This window comes from Cylas formicarius, unplaced genomic scaffold (genome assembly GCF_029955315.1).
Source record: "Cylas formicarius isolate icCylForm1 unplaced genomic scaffold, icCylForm1.1 PGA_scaffold_2__14_contigs__length_35257938, whole genome shotgun sequence".
NCBI lineage: Eukaryota > Metazoa > Arthropoda > Insecta > Coleoptera > Brentidae > Cylas > Cylas formicarius.
The window spans coordinates 20,001,403-20,022,085 of record NW_026844319.1 but is presented as its reverse complement, the minus strand read 5'-3'; the positions used below and the strand labels follow the sequence as shown (position 1 = coordinate 20,022,085).

General features: G+C 35.3%; 1 protein-coding gene across 4 annotated transcripts in view; it reads right to left on the bottom strand.

The window, feature by feature from the left end:
- The window catches only part of LOC132698576 (limbic system-associated membrane protein-like), a 228,788-nt gene that overhangs the window by 69,101 nt on the left and 139,004 nt on the right, over positions 1–20,683 (bottom strand). For all 4 annotated transcript variants that reach the window (XM_060664754.1, XM_060664752.1, XM_060664756.1 and 1 more), the window contains one exon: positions 13,347–13,547. In XM_060664754.1, the coding sequence (XP_060520737.1) occupies positions 13,347–13,547 (201 nt within the window). The remainder of the gene's footprint in view (positions 1–13,346; positions 13,548–20,683) is intronic.

The window sequence follows — 20,683 nt, the reverse complement described above, 5'->3', positions numbered from 1 at the left end:
TTTCCAATAACTCAAAAAAATGAAATGGTTTATTTGAAAATTTATACAGGTAAATGAAATAATCAGAGTGATCTATTCACGGCAATTAAGCCTCAGCAGGCCCATTGAGCCTCCTAAACATAACGCTCATATCCATCGCAAGTGTAATGATGATAGGCGTTTAAATTATTATAACTTGTTAATAAAAATTGTAAACGACATTTAGAAAACGTGTCAATAAATAATTTGTTTAAAAAAAAAAATTTCGTTGTAACTCAAGCTGTCCTCTCTATAGTTCGCCCAACCATTCACCGTTTTTACTACATAATCCGGAATTTATTTAACTTTGGTAAATTTTTATGAGGGTATAACCGCAGGCCTACCTCGCTTGGGTTTCTCTTTGAAACCCTCAATAAATAGATTCGCAATTCCACAATGACGATCCAGAACCGGACTTCGGTGCTTCGTGCATACAAATGCTGAAAGCTGACGGATTTGTGTAAAGTTTCATCGGTGAGATTCCTCGATTATTATTAGTCCTTGCAGTGAAAAATTCATTCTTTCATTAAAATGCTTATTATAAATATACATGAAGGAGTAAATTTAGCTATAAAACAATGTTACAAAAAATTTTGAATGACTTCTTTAGTCGATGATGAATTCGGTATTTTTTCCGCTTGGTAACTGGCGTTGTCCATCACCACAACACTGTTTGGTGAAATATTGGGAAGCATTTCCTTGTGGTAGTCAACCTTTGCTTCTTTGACATCTTTATTGCCCAGCGAAACAGGCACATCTAACGAACATTTCCTGCTGTTACAATCAGTCCATCCTTTCTTGACGCTGTCGTGGTTATCAAACCAGATCTCATCTAAATATATGATGGGGACGTTTTAGCACGAATTTCTTGGATTTCTCTCAAATATCTCCGAAATTCTTCTTGATTCTAACCAAAACTTGTCTTTTAATGATGGTGAACACATGCAAAGCCTCTTGGCAACAGTCAATGTTCAAAACAGTACGCACCGCTTCATGTATAGTTTTAATTATTAAAACAATATTCTTCCGATACGCCTCATATATCAACCGTCTCAGTAGTCCGGCATGGTGCATGTCAAGTAGACGTTTTTCGTTCCCGCTATCTTTGCGCGTTTTTCTTTCTTGGACACCATTGACAACTATGTCACGTAAGGTGGCATACGGTGTTTTAATCATTTCGGACCTTAATTTTATGGCTCCACAAAATTGAATAATGTTAGTGTGTAGCAAGAAATAAATTGTAATAAAATGTATAGAATATCTCAATAAAAACAGAAGACTGAGCCTTGAAAAACAATTGAATAACAGTATGTTGGTAATTACTAATAAAAACACAAGATGGAATAGAATAACTCCAAAGTTTCGATTGCTAAGAAAATACTGACAGCATACACGGATTTTACCAACCTCCACAAATCAACCAATAGCAAACTGCGAAAATATTCATTATAAATAAATTATCTACATAAGATTTTGTATTGCTTTCCTAGGAAAATATTTTAGAGTCATTATGTAAATTCATTAAATCAGTTTAAGCTTTCTAATGTGTTTCAAATATAGATCAACCCATCTATTGGGCAAATTCAACTTGAAGTCGAGCTCCCTTAAGTAGGGACTGTTTTAGCAAGATTCATAAAAAACACACCAACATGAATTAATATAACAGTTTAATCAAAGAAAATTTTCCTACTCATAAAATACAACAGTCCGCACGGCACAGTTTTTGTCAGCTAACATCCTAAATAAGACAGTGGCTTGTGGTACACGTGCTGAAAAGAATCATCCCTTCCGCTTCACAACAGACGGTTTTTAAACCCATTCCGAAGTGAAAAAACTATAAAATGTTGTAAAAACGATACATCGTTCGGCGAACTTTACCAGAGCTAATCAAAAATTGGTTTAATCGACCACAAATCGAACATAAATTTTAGTTGAAAGAGTAATTTTATTCTAGATTTGTGTTATGGTCCTGCTGTAACAAACAGAAACATCTTATACAATTTCCAGCCCGTATGCGGCTGCTTATTCGATAGTGATCCGAAGATCTTTAGCATGTGGTTGATGCCATTCTGTTAGAAAACAAGGACCTTTCTCCAAATCACATTCCCCTACATCAAAGTTGCAAACTCTATTAGGCCGAACAAGTGGCTCGACCCTATACGTTTAACATAGTTATTAACTAATTGCGATTTTGATGTTTAATGGACACTTCACTGGGCGCTGATTAAATTTTCTAACTACAATTTCGTTAATTATTGAACTTTGGACGCGTAGCTACGGTTAGAGTCCCACTTTGAGCTCTAGGAGCGTGGCTCTTTCTGACACGTAAGATTACCGCCCGGCTTTGGCCAAATATATAGTCAGTGATAAATTCTCGGCTTTAGTTAATTGCTTAATCAACTTTTCCTCAACGCGTCGCGACGAAGCTTTAACTCTGCACGCCGAGTTTCGTTACGTTGGGACAAAAATTGTGATTTTGTTTTTTTTTTGTCTCAAAGCACAATGAACGAAATGAAAACTGCAGTAACATTCCAAACTACAACTTCCAGTTTATCAGCTTTTTTCACTGAAGTAGATATTCTTACTGAAATTACGTTGGTAAGGGCCACTGGTCGAAAAAAGATGTGCGCAACTTTTTTTAACTAAAAACATACTGTGGCGAATGGCATACTGCTGGAGGGATCATGAGCGAACCTCTTAAGGTAGTGTGTGGTGTGCTACAAGGGACAGTACTTGGTCCTCTATTATTTAACGCGAATATAAATGGTAATCGTAATGGTAAATCCTGGTAATAAGGGACGCCGTTTTGCTTTGCAGATAACACCGTAATAGTTGTGAAAATAAAAAAGGCGGAAGGTTGATGCTTGTCGGTACGTTGCGGTAATAAATAATAAAGACAGTGGAAGTCCAAATTTTCTCATTTCGTCAAAATGTATCAATGTCTTCAATCTATATACGAATTTGAGACGGCGCACGTCTCGCATTCTCTGAACACTTGTCGACAATCCCTAAAAGTTTATACCACAACGAATCCTTCAGCATCACATATGCATAACAAAAAATTAGGGCTGTTCTTTAGAGTAAAACAATACTAAGACAATACTCAGACAAACAGTTTCAGTCAAGCTCTGAAGAAGCCAACAGGATGATTGGCGAAACGTCAGCAAGTTCGACTCAGCAAAAACCGACGCAGGAGGAATCCAGAAGTTTTGTAAAAAGTATTACAAGTCTGTGGAAGTTTCTTTGAAAAATTAATTAATTATCGGATTAAAATCTGAGAATAATACTATAACATGTCGTCGTATCGATCGAAAGCAGCGGTATGACGTCATGATCATTCCCGCGCGTTTAGTATCGTTTAAAAGGAATAGCCGGGTGTCCCAACTTGAATTAATTACTGCAACTTAGATATTGGGTTTTGGGTTTTGATATTTCCACACATAGATGAATACATTAGATATAAAAAAATGTTCAAGTTCCCTATTGTTGTCTAAAGTGTGGTATTGTGAATGTACGATTTTCAAATAAGTTTTTAGTCAAATGTGCTACTTTGCTACCTTGGAAAAAGACTACTCTTTCTCCATTTACCAGTGGTTTCAGTTCTGCATGTCCTGGCTGCTTATTTGGGCACATATTTTCCTCGATTTAAAAGTTTCTTAGCTCCTCACTGAGACAGTACTAGTAAATATTCCTGCAGACAGTGTTTGAAGTTCGTCATCAACCCATTTATATGAATATTTTGGCAAATTAATAATTACCAAAAGACAAATAATTAAACTCTCCATAGAAAAATGCGATTTTGACACCGACGTCCCATAAATCCGAAGGCAATTGTTTTCATACAATAGCAAGGCGAAACGTTTTTGAGTTTCGTTTCAGATATTTTCGTCAGCGATGGGCGACAAAAAAGATACAATGAAAAATGGCCGCGATTTGTCAGTTTTCAGGTTTATTGGGCAAAATGAAAGGACTCTTCGTCCGAACTAATATCTATATGAACCTCCCGACATATAAAGATGGCACCGGGTCGGAGGTGCCGGTGTTAAAAAAGCAAACGGTCCCGACGATGAAACGATGAGAATGAAAAATGCGACGTTCGACGAAAATTGATATTTTTACGGAATTTGGCGCGAGTCCAAACGCGCTTTTTTTTGGACATTGGTTGTGATATTAAAAGATTAAAGCTGCCACAGACGAACCCGTTTGATATACGAACAACGGGAAAAAGTTACTGAAAAAGTGATACGGATTTCCCCGGCTAGATAATAGATGAAACGTTCAGAGTAAGTGTGTCCTATTCCTCGTATGTGGAAAAATATTCGTTAAATATTCGTAGTGGTTCATTCAATTAATTTTTACAAATTTTTTAGGTTGGAATCACATATTAGTTATTTTATATTTTAAACGTGAAGTGGTTCTTGCGATACGAGGGAATTTTTGAAAGTTTACATTTTTGGAGGGAGGTCTGAAAACTTTTAATGTGATAATTTAGTGTTTGTAGATATTATCGACACTATCAGAGGAGAACTTGCCATGAAATCATGAAATTGTTAAAGACCGATGTATGGAAGTCGAACAGCTTTGATCTTCATGAGCTGTCACAGCTTTCATCTGCACAAGAAAATAAAAGAGATCGCAGGTCTTTACAAGAAAACATCAATAACCCACATCCGAGATGAAGAAGAGGAAATAATATTAGAACCCAAAAAACTGTTGGAAAGGTGGAAAACTTATGCAACTAACATGTTTAATGATCAGAGATCGCAAAATCCACCACTACCAAATAACAACGTGTCATACGGCCCATACATATTGGAGAGTGAAATTGTTAACACCATAAAACCATCAAACAATGATAAAGCTCCAGGACCAGACAACATGTTATCAGAAACCTTCCACCTCATAAACAAGATATTTTAATAATATGTACGACACTGGAAACATCTCCATAGACTGGCTTCTTAAGAGAGGGTTTGGAACCAAGGAGGCAATCTTCAGCCTGCAGACATTGGTGCAAAATTGTCTTGACCAAAGCAAGAACTCCCTCATATGTTTCGTTGACTATGAAAAGGCTTTTGATAATGTAAGACTGAACTCCTGGTAACATATCTTCATGAACTTGGATTGGACGACAAAGATGTAAGACTGATTACTAATAAATATTGGCACCAGGCGACTGAAATACGTCTTCAAAACTCAGCAACAACAAAGGAATTTGAAATAAGGAAGGCAGTCAGGCAGGGCTGCATTCTATCCCCAATGCTTTTCAATCAATCTAGTTAAATAAGAAACGTTGTTCAGATTTTCACATAAATATATTTAAATGACAGCTGTCATTTAAATATATTTATGTTAAAATCTGAACATCGTTTGTTCTTATTAAACTATTATAAATAGATTTTCATCAAATAAAAGCCACTTCAGTGAAGGGAGCTTTTGCTGAAATAATATCTCAAAGACCCATGGGTATTAGTTAATGGTATCTCAATTAATAATATATCCTACGCTGACGCCACCGCAATAATAACTGATGATGCCAACCATCTGCAAACCCTACTAAATACTGTCAATGAGGCAAGCCAACAGAGGGGCCTCAAGATTAACACCAACAAAACGAAGTTTATGGTTATATCTAGAGATGTCTTGTGTCAATTCAGTGGCGAGCAAATAGAGCGGGTCAATAAGTTTCAATATTTGGGGTGTATGGTGGACGACCAATGGAATCCAGAACTTGAAATTAGATGCAGGGTAGAACAAGCAAGAACTACTATTCTAAAACTAAAAAAAATTCCTCACCAACCGGAATAAAAATTTCAAACTCAGGTACAAAATGGTTAAGTGTTATGTCTGGTCGGTTTTCCTTTGCGGAGCGGAAGCGTGATTCTATGAACCGCATTGAAGCGTTCGAAATGTGGATTCTGAGACGGATGCAACAGATACCGTGAACGGAACGGGTCAGGAATTAGGATGTGCTCGGGATGGCTGGATTGGAAGACCGAGAATTATTCGAACATATTGAAAATCGAAATATTCGCCAGTGGACGGGTATAAGCGACTTTCAGTCGCTCCAGGAAGTTGCAGTAAATAGACTCATATGATAGAGAAAACGGAGGACGCCTAAGCAGGAATCTGCATGGCACCTAAAGAAGAAGACAGATACTTTTTTGAAAATTTTTTTAGGGCAAATCTAAATATTTACATAGGCATATTTGGTTGATATTTTGGGATATAAAGACAGTGCGAATATCTAACTTGGAATAAATCTAGTAAATCAAAGAAAACTTTTATAGTATTTTGTGTTATGCATGGTGCAGGGTGCTCCAAAACGTCATCGACTATTGTCCAATTTGGGACAATTTGTAAAAAAAAATCCTAACATAAAAATGTGGCGGATTTCAGATACTAAGGAATGTGTCCAAATACATTTCCGAAAAAAACCCTTTGATTTATTGAATTTATTAGAACTTAGATACTCTAAATAGTTCTCTCTAAATAGGTATTCTTTTTGCAAAGTATTATTCAACAAAAAACACATTCGTCATTGTATTAAAAAACCTTATGTCGTGTCTGAAGAGTGTGAAAATTAATTTATCATTTTTATATTATCTTTATTATCTATATGGTTGTTTGTTTATTTGCCCACGGATATCTCAAAAACAACAAAACGAAAACCAACCGTACAAAATTTTCAAAATAATTCTGGATCAAAAAGTTTTATACACGAAAAAATAATTACACAATTAAAGCTTTTTATGTTCCCCTGTTAAGGAAAGTTCTTTAAGGTTTTTATATAATATGAAAATTTTATTTAAAGTTTTCTTGAAGGTTTTGTTGTGCGATACCTAACTCAAAAAGGTGGTTATGTCAGTGAAAAAAAAAAGTAACTGTAAAGTCGATTTCATAAATTTGTTGGACAATTGAACAGCTTGCTGACGATAACCAAGAGACTAGCAACAAGGACCAAATTTTAAACAAGAAAAACTCGAGGCAAAATATTTGATGGTGTCTGATGCAGTTATTCAGATTTATTTATTTATGTTGTATAAAATGACATCATTTATAGTTTGCTTTTTTTACATGATTATTATTAATATAATATTCAAGTTTATAACTCTGTTTCGGTTTGTTTCGTTGTCGTAATTAATATTCAATTTTCTTTTTAGATAAAGCAATCAAAGTTTTTTTTCTTTTTACTTTTTTCGAATCTAAGTTTCATTTAAAATAAAATTGAAAATCAGCATTCACCTATATCAACCTATACTAAAACAATTAATAATGCGCCACGAATAATGAATAAATTGAAAAACATAGATGACCGGAAACAAGAATGCCCAATTTTATGAAAATTATTTTGTAAGCAATTAATAAAAAATAGATTTCTTCGTTCATCATAAACTTTTCTCTTGAAGACGAAAATTTCAACTTTGAGTCCTTGATCGAATAAAATCAGTAACGTAGTGGGATGCCACTGAAATGAGTAATTTTTGTCAAAATCAGCTAAAAGGTTTCTGAATTTTAAAAAAAAAACGACTTTTTCGCTTAATTTTGACACCCCGTATCTCCAAAACGAAGCAAGTTAGGACCCATCTTAAAATGTTTGTGTTGAATTCTGAAATACCCTGCACATCGCTATTTTGCTCCTTATAATTGTTGTTTGTCAAGTACAAATTTCTGGTGGTGCTTTAGAAATAATTATCATGCCATAAAGAAAAAGAAGTATTCTGCTACTAAAATTCCAACTTATGAAAATTGCCTCGTTGCTCGAAAATAACATCATCGAGACACGGGAGAAAAGTTTTAAGACGCGTCTCCAGTAAAATCTGTTGAGCTTTTGTCGAGGAATTTTCAACCGAGAATCGTCAAGAAACGGGCAACGGACTTCAACTCTTTCGTCTTGCAATCGCCACGGGATTCGGCTAAATATATAACCTACAAAGCAAACGCGGACTTGAATGTTTCATCTTGTTTTGATGGTTACTTCCGCAAAGAGATATGGGGTAATATACTTCTGAAGAATTAAACGCGGGTGCAGTAACGATAAATTTCGCCGTGTATATAACAAAAGAAAAATATTTGCCCCGGCCAAGCACAGCTACGTGGGGGCCAAGCTTTTATTATATGACGCATTCGCCTATAAAGTCGTTCATATATCGCGCGATGAGCTCCAAAATGAAAATAGTAAATTCTCCGTTTATATATCGAACGTAAAAATTTTTGCGATTCGATATATGAAAACAAACCGTCACCTAGATTTTTCGGACGTCCGTGCCCGGAACGTATACGTATTTTATTTGAAAAATTTATTGCTCCACAGAAAATATGGCGGCGGAAAATTATCAGTAACATTTTCGGAGCGGATGATAAAATAGCTATAAATTTTATGGTCCGTATATTTTTGATTAACAAAATAGTTTGTATTACTAACGTTTAAGTGGAAATTAAATGCAAGATAATCGGAACAGGTAATATACAGGGTGATTCAAATTCACCATTATTGGCAACTATATCGGGTGATTGGAGATGGTGAATATTTTGGAGATGCAATGCGGTTATCGTAACTATTTTATTGCATTTTTAGAGTCGTCGCCTTCTTCTGATTATTCATTTTCCTATACCAATATTGGACGGTTTTTGAAATACTATTTTTCTTGTAGTGGTATTAGGTAGCTTATAGGAGTTTATTTTTATTCCCATTTGAATATTCTGGGGGGCTAGATGGTATATTTTCTCGACATATACATTAAAAATCAGCGCCGAGAGAATGCACACTTGTCTCAGTCCTTTTTTTTATATTGATCGTCTGTAGTGAGCTGTTAATACGAAGACTGTGTTTAGTTCCAGTATAATTTCTAGTTGATTTGAATGACCTATTCATCGATATCTGACATTATCCAAAGCTTCTTGGTAGTCGATGAAGCAAATGAACACATCTTTTCGGAGTAGAGCGCTTCCCCCTTCTCTTCTCTTCGCATTTGTGGTAAATTCCTTTGCTTCCGAAAAAGCTTTTAATACGTAGAAGACGAAGAAGGAAGATGTTATGTGTTCATTTAGCGTGAAATGAAACTCGACCACGACAATGCAACCGTTTACTCACAACTCAATACAATACGCGGCCCGGCAAGTAACTGCCGTGGATAGCCCTAGGAAAACGTACCACATCACGATTTACAAAAAAAACCTAAACTAAACTGCGATATAAAAAACTCGCATATAGAACACCTTCCCCCTATAATAAACTGAAACTAACTTAACTCTAGTGGTGTTTATGTACGCTTGCATTTAGATATGAGTGTCACGTTTACTGGGCGACTTGTAAACTATCTGGAGGGGTAATCTTACTACGTCTACGAAGCACATGCGCACCGTGGTCACTTCATTGACGCTGGGGTTGTTTTCACTGGGTGAGATAACGTCTTCACTGTCCGATGTTTCGCTATCGCTAGACCTAACTGACGTTACAGTATTACTTGATCTGTTTCTTGTTACGTTGGAAGGTGGAGTCATCGAGGAGTTTTTTTTTATTTGGGGCTGTCATGGAGTTTTCCTTGCTGGGACAAAACTTGTCGTTACAATGATACTTTTATAACTGACTTTTCCATGTGACTCCACCGACCAACTCAACCACGTAAGTTCTTCGGCCAAGTATATCTCGAACTACCCCTTGACACCACCTGCTGTTATCCGTGTTTTGACGGTAGTCCCGGGTCTATACTTTCTCCCCAATTGAAAATGACAGTTCCCCTTTCTTTTTGCGCTTAAGTTCTATTTTGTTTTGTTTTTCTTTTGCAATATTTTCGGTCGAAGGTAAAATTAAATCAAATCTAGTGCGTAAAAAGCGACCAAAAAGCATTTTTTCTGGACATTCTTGGGTCGTAGTGTGCGGTGTATTGCGGTATTGAAAAAGAAAAGTCTCTAAAATAAGTTGTAAATCGGTCACCCCATCCGCATATACTTTGCGTAACGCTCTTTTTGCAATTTTGACGCCTGATTCGGCCAGCCCATTCGTTTCCGGATGATATGGAGCACCAGCTTTGTGAATGATCCCCAAAGTTGCCAAAAAATTTTGGAATTCTTCGGACATAAAAGTCTGACCGTTATCGGTGGAAACTTCTTTTGGGAGACCAAAACGAGCAAATAGAGCTCTGAAGATTTTTATGGTTTGTGCAGAAGACATGTCTGAGACTATGAAACATTCTAGCCATTTTGAAGTGGCATCTTCGATTACTAAAAATGTTTTATTTAAAAATGGTCCGAAAAAGTCAGCGTGAACATGGTTCTTTAGGAGTATCCCACATAATTAAAGAAGGTTTCGCGGAGTTTTCCGAATAAAGTGCACGTGTTTTGCATGAACGCGCGATTTTCTCGATAGAATCGTCGATTTTTGGCCACCAAACATATGAATGCGCCAAGGCTTTCATTTTAACGATTCCGGTATGAGTTAAATGTAATGCCCCCAAAATACTGTCATAGAAGACTGGAGGCACAATTAGACGGTAACCCCACATTAAACAACCATGTTCTACAGAAATTTCATGTTTTTTAAGAAAATAAGGTTTAAAATCTGTAGAGGGGCAAGTTTGTGGCCAACCGTTTCGAACATAAAATAGAATTTTGCTCAAAACGACCTCTTTTGAGGTTTGTTCTTTAATCTTTTGGAAATTAACTGGGAATTTTGAATTTTCGATGTAATTTAAATATGAAATTTGATCTTGTTTACCCGAGTCGAATAGTAACGGATTGCTGGCATGGTGAAACATATTTTTAGTGTTTCCCCCTAACCGAGATAGGAAATTATTGCCCCTAGACCTATACTGCTGGCATCTACCAATAATTTGATTGGTAATTTTTTGGACTGATCGTCGAGCAAAGTTTGCTGATACGCTTCTGAAAGGTCGATTTTTGAAAATTTCATTCCCCCCTCTAGTTGGCTAAATAAGTATTCAATTCTTGGAAGAGGAAACTGTTGAAATTCCAATTGAGGGTTCAAGGTCACCTTAAAATCGCCGCAGATCCTTATACCACCGTTTTTTTTTTAATATTGGGATGATAGGTGTTGCCCACTTTGAACATTCTGTGGGCACTAGCACCTTGTTTTTGACTACAAAAACTACAAAAAAAACCTAAACTAAACTGCGATATAAAAAACTCGCATATAGAACAGAAGAAGTGATCCTCGGAGTATAAGGGTTTTACTATTAATTATTTTCACCATTTCTGCGTATATGTTTTCTTGCCTTGCTGTTTCTTAATATTTTAAGAGATGTTTCATCTATTCTATAATATCTCTAAGGTTAAGTTGGCATTCATGTTCAAACAGTCCATGAATATAGTTCTCCCAAATTTCACAGATTTATTGTGGGTCAATAATCTATCCAAATATCAATTATGGCTAATTATTTTTACCGAAATGTGACACCATTAAAAAAATTAGAATCTCAAGAAAGCTGAAATTTTGCTTTCAGTTTGCGAAAACTCAAAATTCATTCGGTTTAAAATCAATAACACCGAAAAATAGAACCTGTATAAAATTTATAGGAGAGTGCGAGTGACTGCTCAGCTGCAATTAAGAAAATAATGATAAAGTTTTGAGACTTTTGTGTGTCACGTCAGAATTATTAATTTTAATTGATAGTACAAATATTCTATAGAATAAATTTATCTACTGTAGGTCAAAAAAGTCTCCGTGCACATTTCAGTTTTCTTTTACTTTCTTGTTTCACTTATATTTAATGAGAAATATATTTCAAAGAATTATAGGCAATCTCATTAAGAGTACTATATTTAAACGATAAAAAATAAGGCAGTTTTAGAAGCTCGTAACTTGATGTTTTTTCACTCGTCACTTTAATTCTTCCCACAGATGCTCTATGGGGTTAACATGCTGATTTTGTGGTGGTGTCGGAGGACATTATGGATCATCCAGTGACGTACAAGCGTAGCAGTGTGTTGAGGATCGTTATCCTGTTGGAATAAATAACGCCCCTCAAGGTTAAGTTTTTCTACACTTTGGTTTAAATTATTCTTTAGGATGTTCAAATATTGCTCCATGATTCCGTCGATAAAAGCTAAATTGCCTGTCCCATTAGCTGACACGCACCCTAAAAATCAAACATTACCTCGCAGTAGGATTTTCAGAGCTGTATTTTTTTTTCTTCCAAACTTTATCCCGACCATCTGACCCAAAAAGATTAATTTTTGTTTCGTCACTAAAGACAATGTTTTCCCAAAACTCCCTGGTTTTGTACATATGTTCTCGGGCAAACTCCAAACGTTTTTTTTTCGATTTTTTCCGAAATTAATGGTTTAATTTAATCGTTTAAGGGCTAACATTTTTTGAGAACGCTTGCCTGATTTCCTTTGCATTTTTGGAGGGTTTGTTTTAGAATTAATTCTATTTTTTTCACAACAGAAGACTCTTCTCGTGCAGTTAACCTCCTGGGAAGACCACAGCATAGATTTGCATTGGTTTATTACATACTGTACAGTTGAATGTGATTTTTTAATTATTTTAACAGTATCTCTAAAGGATTTTTTCTCTTTCCATAAATCTACTTTGATTTTTCGAAGCGCAATTGGAATTTGGCATTTTTAGCGGTCATTTTGCTTTTAATTCAAAACCACTTACTTAAAAGTGGCGTCAGTGTATATAAACCTAATACGCAAAATCAAATCTAAATTTCAGTAATTAAGTTCCGAAATATTCCTCAAGCCGTAGTACAGAAATATATTAAGCAAAAATAATCAGAAGGAAGCAGTGAATCTTTAAAAATGAAACAAAAATAAAGTTTTTTAAGATAACGATGTTATTGTCAGAAGCGGCAAAGTGGCACTGCTTAAAAAATGTTAATTCGATAGAGCAGAAATTTAAGAGACTCTATTCAGCTGTTGACTTTCTGAATATGTTTTAAAATATATTTGAGTGGGTTTCGTCTGATTCTATTGAATTTATTAACGAAAGAATTTTCTTTAAAACTCAAAATCAAATAATGCACCTATGTAATAGATATATATTATACATATTTGCAAAACTCTGTCTAAGGAAATTTAATTTTAGCTGATAAGTAAGTATAACTATTTTGACTGTTATTATTTTTTAATTTTTTATTGTTAGCTTTTAGTACAGCAGAAGCCAATTTAGAAACATTTTAGTTTTATTAATTAATATCTAAATTAACTAAACCAAACTAAGCTGGATAGTCCTTCAGCAGTCACCCTGTATATGTTTCGCTTAGATTCATAAAAAAAGAAATATTTCTCCGGAAAAACACAATCAATTCAGTAGCAAAATTACGTGAAATTCTGAACCTTTTTGATAGAGACGTGCTTACCCAATATTTCCACAGTATGCGTGATTTCCCTCGGTTGCAGTGTACCTATTTGGCAGACATAATCTCCGGCATCCTGCGGGCCCACTTCTTTGATCTCTAAACTATAATCGGGATGCAGGGTGACCCGAGGATCGGGGGTCACCCGTATATTTCCGGCGGATAAAACAGCGATTCCCTTCTTCCACACCCGTATGTAAGGACCTGAAACAATTGATTACCTTTCTTACCCTTAAATTCATTGCGTTCCTAATTCGATCAAAAGATCCGTTACTTCCCTTTACTTCTAAAGGTATTTCAAAGTGTTTGGTTTCCTAAAAAGAATTGTTAACACGAGCTATTGGATTGGTTCCAAAAATTTAAATTTTCGCAGTACTCAACCACAACTCATTTTACAATTTCTTGAAAAAATAAGTGCAATATTTTTCTCCATTAGATATTTATAAAGCGATATACAAATATACCTATAGTACATAATGTTCTCGAGATATAGGGATCCCTTAATTCGCATTCTTCGTTTTATTACTGTCGATTCGAAACAAATAGAATGCCATTGCTACCTAATGGAAAAACAACACTTAACATATTAACCAAAAATATCAGGAAATTGTATTGAATTGTTTTATACAAATGACGTTGGGATTATAGTTAATATTTTTATAACTGACAATAAGGACCTGACTGAAGTTGATTACTCTGATTTAATTATCAACCTTTTCTGTATATATGTTTTGGTTTGATTTTCACTTTTTTTTGCTGTTTATTAGTGTTTATTTGTAATGTCAGCTTTTTGAATACTACTATTGTCCGCCCTTTATATATTTTAAAAAATCAGTAAAATGGTTTTTTAGTGCTGCTTAATTCGATAAGTTTATACTATGGGGTCGTTGAGTTCAAAATTATGTAAATTTCTTTTTAATTTTGTGTATCTTAAACATGCCGGACATTTCAGTCAATGTGACAACAGGGCGTTGTACGCCAAACCGGCAAGGTCTACGTTTCTGCTAGGCTAGTAACAATTTTGTAACGTTACGGGGTAGACGTTCACGGCATGGGTCGCGACGTCGCCGCAAAGTGAGATACAGTCCATTTATAGAAAAGAAAAGAAAAATTCAATAAATATTAAGTGATTGAGGAAACGCTTGTATTATTGAAGAAACAGGGGTTAAGCCTCAAAACACGGTGAAAAAAAAACTTTCTGAGGTAAATGTGGTATGTACACCAGTGTGTATTCAACGCAAATAAATTTTTGAGTATACTTTTGATACTTTTGCATGATATTTTAATATCGAATAGATATCAGTAACATGTTGTTGATACATGTTTGGAAAGCTTTTCTTCAGTAACATGGAACTTCTGAGCGTTACATGGTGTTTAAATTTTTCCATCTTTTATACTTTAATTTACGTTTATCGGAGATACTTTCACATATTGAGATGAGTTTGGGTAAACGTTCTCAAAAGGCCCCGATCAAAAATGTTATCTAAAACATTAACACCGTTTTTGCAAAAATTTTAGTTCTCTATGATTTTATGGAGATTTTTTCATATTTTTAGATGTAGATGAGACCTTAAATGTTTTTCACAACAGACTCTAACATATTTTAGACCTTAATGACGTGAATGTATACGTAAACTTAGGTGACGCTGTTGGCTCAAAATATCTTCCACTAGAAAACAGCAACCATTTTGATTTGCTCTGGGGATAAGGGAACGGCAGCAAAGAGCTGCGAAGGAAAACCGAAGACGCAAATTCGGTTTAATTTCGCTACGCTCTCGAAGGTAAAGATTTATAACACGAAATTAATCAATTTGATTATCGCCATATTTCGCCGCGCGCACGAACGGGGCTCGAAAGAAAATGTTTGTTAATTAAGAAAAACGCAATATAAAACTTGGGGCTCGGTAAATTTTTGAATGGTGAAACCTGCCGGATTATTTCGTAAGATCCGGGTTCTTCTTAAAGGGAATTTGGATATTTAAGTTTGCGACTCGAGAAGTTTCCTCCACGCAAACTTCCATTTCCTTTCCAACTTTCTTAACAATTAGGGCAAAAAGGCCGTAAGCAAGCGAGACGTTCGAGGGGACGGCAGAAGAATTAATTGATTAACAGGTTAAAACGTGTCTGGATGCTTGCTTGCTTTCTTAGGCTTTCAGCGTTCTTCTGTCTGGATTGTTTAATTTCAGGTCGATATGGCAATTTATCACGCCCTACTAAATGATGAAGATGATGAATAAGGAGAATTTTATAAACCGTATTACATTTTTCTTCAATTTAAAAAAAATCTAGGATTTTTCTTAACTATTTTAAACATAATATCCAAACAGATGAGATAAAAATAAAACAAATTGTCTCAGGTATTTAGGTATTAATAGTGTATTATGCAGCAAGTTTTATAAACGACACTTTAGTCACGAGTTTGATTTTGGCACGAGTGGAGCGCAGACAAAAGTCTGAATAAGTTTATCAATGTGATAAAACGAACTACATTTATTGACGTGTGACACTACCATCGGATCCTTCCAAAGCCTTTGACTTAAGTACAGGAAATTCCCAAAATGGCTCCTGACAGTATTCCACGAAGCTAAAGTCTTGTATTATTAATTTTGGAACCAAGTGTAAACTGCTAGCGCACTCGGAGAACGAACTATTTATTTACTTTTTTCGAAAGAGGATAGGACTATCTGAAGAAATAGTGATACAGTTGGTAAATGACAGGAGCAATTGATATGGGGACCTTACAGAAAAAAACAGAAATTGATTTCATAAAGATTGACTAAGTAGTTTGAAATTTATGAAGAAGAAGTAAAATGCAGAAAATCCAGTTTTGGTTGATTTAAAAAAAAAAGCAACGACAAATGCTAATCTAACAAATGGGTCATTTGTAAATGGTTTTTTATCAATTTTGAAAACGTTTAGGCATACGGAACCTGTAATGGTAGTAGTATTTTTTAATTATTTTTTGGTACCAGGTTTCAAAAAGCACTGTATATTGCCATAAGTTATAATTTTTGCTGCCACACACTTAAAGCTAATGGTATAAACATCTTCCATTACAGTTCGACCCTAAATGGACGTAGTGGTTTTCCCTGAATTTCTTCCGTTATTACCCGAAGGAATCGATAAAGCTTGGGGCGCTATTTAATCGAGAAAAATGCTCGTCGTTTTTGTTTTTATTGAAAAACTCGAGTATCGTAATTTATCAAGCCGAGAGTTTTCGTCTCATTTAGAAGGCATTTTTATTTGTTTTTTCCATTAATCCGGAGCAAAGAGGGTTGATTATAGCGGAATATCTGGCTTCCGTTTCGAATATTTCTAAATCTTTTTTCTTTCGAAAACGAGTTTTTTGTACGAATGCATTTAAGAGGAAAGGAAATAATAAAATTGCAGCTTGAGAAAAATTCGAAAATTTAGAATTTTGTTAATGGGAGTGATACGGCAAAAATATTTTCCGATTATAGCGAACCTCAACTTGCTAATTTTATATGGAACACCCTATATCGTATCGAGATCCTCTGAAATTGTAGACATACCTCATGTAAGATTTTTCACAAGATAGTTAATAGCTTGTGTCAAAATTTAAATACATAACCTTATTTGGAAAAGAAGGTCTGCTTAAGAAATTTCGGTAATTACTCATACATACTGTTTAAAGGAGATATTAAAATAAGATTTAAAATTAAAAATTTAAAATATAGGGTTGGCAAGATGGTGGAAACATGCTTCATTATTGTCTAAAATTAATATGGCGTGGTTTTCGTTCTTTTATTTTAAACCATTCCACTGTCAGGAATATTTTTGGAATTGATTTTAAGCTTGAGTGTTTTTTTTTGATTCATTGCTATTTTTGGGATATGTTTTCTCAAAAACTCTTTACATTTATTACGGTTTACTTCAATGTAATTATTGTATCTGACTTGAGATGCTAACAGAGATTTTTTGATATATTACTTAAGGTGAGTTTAATATTAATATAATTTTTCTACTCCCAACTCTAATGAAGAACTGATCAAGCGCGTGAAAAATGTCACTTCAAGATGTAAGACTGCATTGACCACAGTGGCGTACCACTTTGTATTTGTACTTTGGTTACGAGGTTTCAAAAATGTAGCTAAAAATGAAACGCCGTCAAGAACTACAGTATGCAACCGGATGATAAACTTCCGCCTCCCATTTATTAAGCACTCGCTCCGCTAGTAGTAAAATCAAACTAAAGTGGCGTTTATAAAACTTGCTGCGTAGTGCAGTATCAACGATTAAATTCTTTTTGGGTGCTAAACAAGGGCTACTGTGTGCAGTGCGGCTTCATAGAAAAGTGATTCGAAAAAGCTTACCGAAAAGCAGGAAAATATATGTTTCATAGCTTCCCAAAAAAGAATTCAATAGAAAATTTAGTTGAAAATAAACATCTGATCATATTAAGCAACAGGAAAAAAGAAAGAGTTACTAAAACTCCAGAACCAGAACCGGTTCGTGAATGTACAGGGTGCGGCAAAAAGGTAGGTAGGATTTCAAATAGTGGTTGTTCGGTTTGTAAAACCGGCAACACTGTGTACGCACTCGCGTTAGGCAGACAGAAGTATGCAATTTTCAGTTATCGACATGGCTTGGAGCGGAGTGCATCGTGCTTTCGTTGTCGAGGAGTTTATTAGAAATGGGGAATCTGTAATAGCGACGCAGCGCGCCTTTCGTAATCAGTTTGATGTTGGTCGGCACGGTGCGGTTCCGGATGGAAGAACAATTCGTCGGTGGGTTTTACACTTCAGGGAAACAGGTTCTGCGCTTAACCGAAAATCTACTGGCCGACCAAGGACAGTAAGAACACCGGAAAATGTGAATGCAGTAAGAGTTTCCGTACAACAGTCTCCAAGGCGTTCAGCTTGTAAGCATGCAGCTGCTTTGGGAATTCCCGATAGAGTGTTTTACACAACTCACTCCAAATGCATCCGTACAAAATGATGGTAGTGCAGGAATTAAGCGCAAGAGATTATGAAACCCGTAAAAATTTATGCCGGGATATTCTTCAAAACATGCCCAGAGGCGCTGTATTCATGTCTAGGGATGAAGCTCACTTTCACCTCTCGGATACCGTAAATAAGCAAAATTTCCGTTATTGGTCCGCAAATAGTCCACACGAACTTCATGAGCGACCTCTTCACAGTCCAAAAGTCACCGTCTGGTGTGCAATCTCGGAATTCGGCGTTTAAGGTCCTTACATTTTTCGAAGAGGAGGAATAACGGTAAGTCAACGGAGATCGATATTTTGATATGGTTAACAATTTCCTGCGTCCAAAAGTGAACGAGTTGAACAACGATCAAAGAGAACATCTTTGATTTCAGCAGGATGGTGATACATCGCACACACCGCGTCGTTCACTATATCTTCTTCAAAAAATATTCCTAAACATAGTGGTGACTTTACGGGGTGATCTTGGCTGGCCGCCACGTTCGCCTGATTTGTCGCCTTGCGACTTTTTTCTTTGGGGTTACCTGAAAGCGAGAGTTTTCACACATCATCCGCGGACTTTGGAAGAATTAAAGGCAGCCATAAGATAAGAAATTGCCTCAATTCTCCAAGAAATGATCCATCGGGTAATGATGCGCTTCCGCGAGAACCTACAAGAGTGCATCGACAATAATGGCCGTCAGTTAAAAGACATCATTTTTAAAAATTAACGTTCCTAAATGGCTTAAAATGTACATTTCAAAAAAAGGTTTGCTTTATGTAGTTTGGTTTTTATTAACATCCCAAATAGTACCTATCATTTTGCCGCACCCTGTAGTTAACGGACGCTTAGGTAAGATAGAAAGCATAAAAGCATTTTATGCTTTTAATATTCAACCACCCATAATTTAATCTTCAAAGTTAAAAATCCTAGTTCGTACTACAAACATTTTTATTAGGGACTTTAAATTCGCAATTTAATCGATACAATTGCATCCCATATTATAAATTCACTGTTGCGTGTACCTAACCTCTACATCAAATTTTAAATATTACTAAGAATTGTAAAATAGCAAAAAAAAGTTTACCATTTTCTGCTAAATCAAATGCTTTGTATTTAAGTGGGTGCCCCGGTTCAGCAAGTACCGCCATCTTAACAATATTCAATCAAGGAATTGTAACCGCCTAAGCGCGACGGTTACACTTTAGAAAAGAATATAAATAATAGGAAGAAAAATTTTGTTGACTACTGCAGAACAAATAAACCGCTATTCTCGTTAGCGGGATTCAATTTAACGTTTTTCCTTTCGAATAAGTTTTAGAATACCGCGCGGGTACGAACGGCGATTTCATTTCTTCCGGCGATATTAAACCCTTCCAAGGAACGCTCGCAAATTGTCAACTCTGTGAGATTCAAACGAAGTGAATTTAAGCGGATAAATTCGAAAAAGCCAAACATTCTTTACGTGAAGGAGCTTTATTCGAAATTCGTAATATGACGTGCAATAGTTTTTGATCAATTTGGGACCGGCTCTACCAACTTAAATTGATGTCAGATTGTGTTTGTTAAGTATAGATTCAGTGTTATTACGACTAACGGGTAGGGAAGGATGGGGAAAGAAGGCCCGCCTTAAAAATTAACCAATTTTTTTTCTTCTAATAATTATAAATTCTGGTTATTTGCACATTTTTGGCCCTTTGCGTGGTACCAGGGGTAAAATGGACCGCTAAAAAATTGTAAAAAAAGCTATTCCATATTTATTGAAAGTGTTATTTTTTGGATAACTCTATGGATTTAACCAAGAGCTCTAGCATTCGCAAATCTTATAAATGCCAATAACAAATTTTTTCATCGATAGAAAAATAGTTATCAATCAGTAACGATTTTTTTGTTCAATACTTTTTAATAAATAATTATTATATATAATATTATAAATAATTTAGTTAAGTAAGTAAGTAATTCAAAAATAAATCGACTTGATCGTTACGTCACACAAAATAATAAAAAATTTTAGTGGGCCGGCTGGCCCCACGCTCTCCTATTACATAACGAACAACACTTTACAAATTACCACTAAGTTAATTTACGATTTGTTCAATTTATCTAATTCTCCAGAAAAATACAGGAAACAGTTTGCAATAATCATTACGCGCGTTGCCTTAGCTTGGTCTTGCCGAAGAGATCGTGGCCGCACTGTGTCTCAACTTGACAGTGGTTAATTGTACAACACTGTTGTACAAATTTTTTGTTGATTTACCCTTGAAATTATTTTACAGGTTTGAATAATAATATCTAATAGTGATAATTGTCAGTACGTAAACTGACATCAATTGCAATAAATATAAAGTATACAAGCACAGAGAGAAAAAGTAAGTATTAATTACGGAACATTTT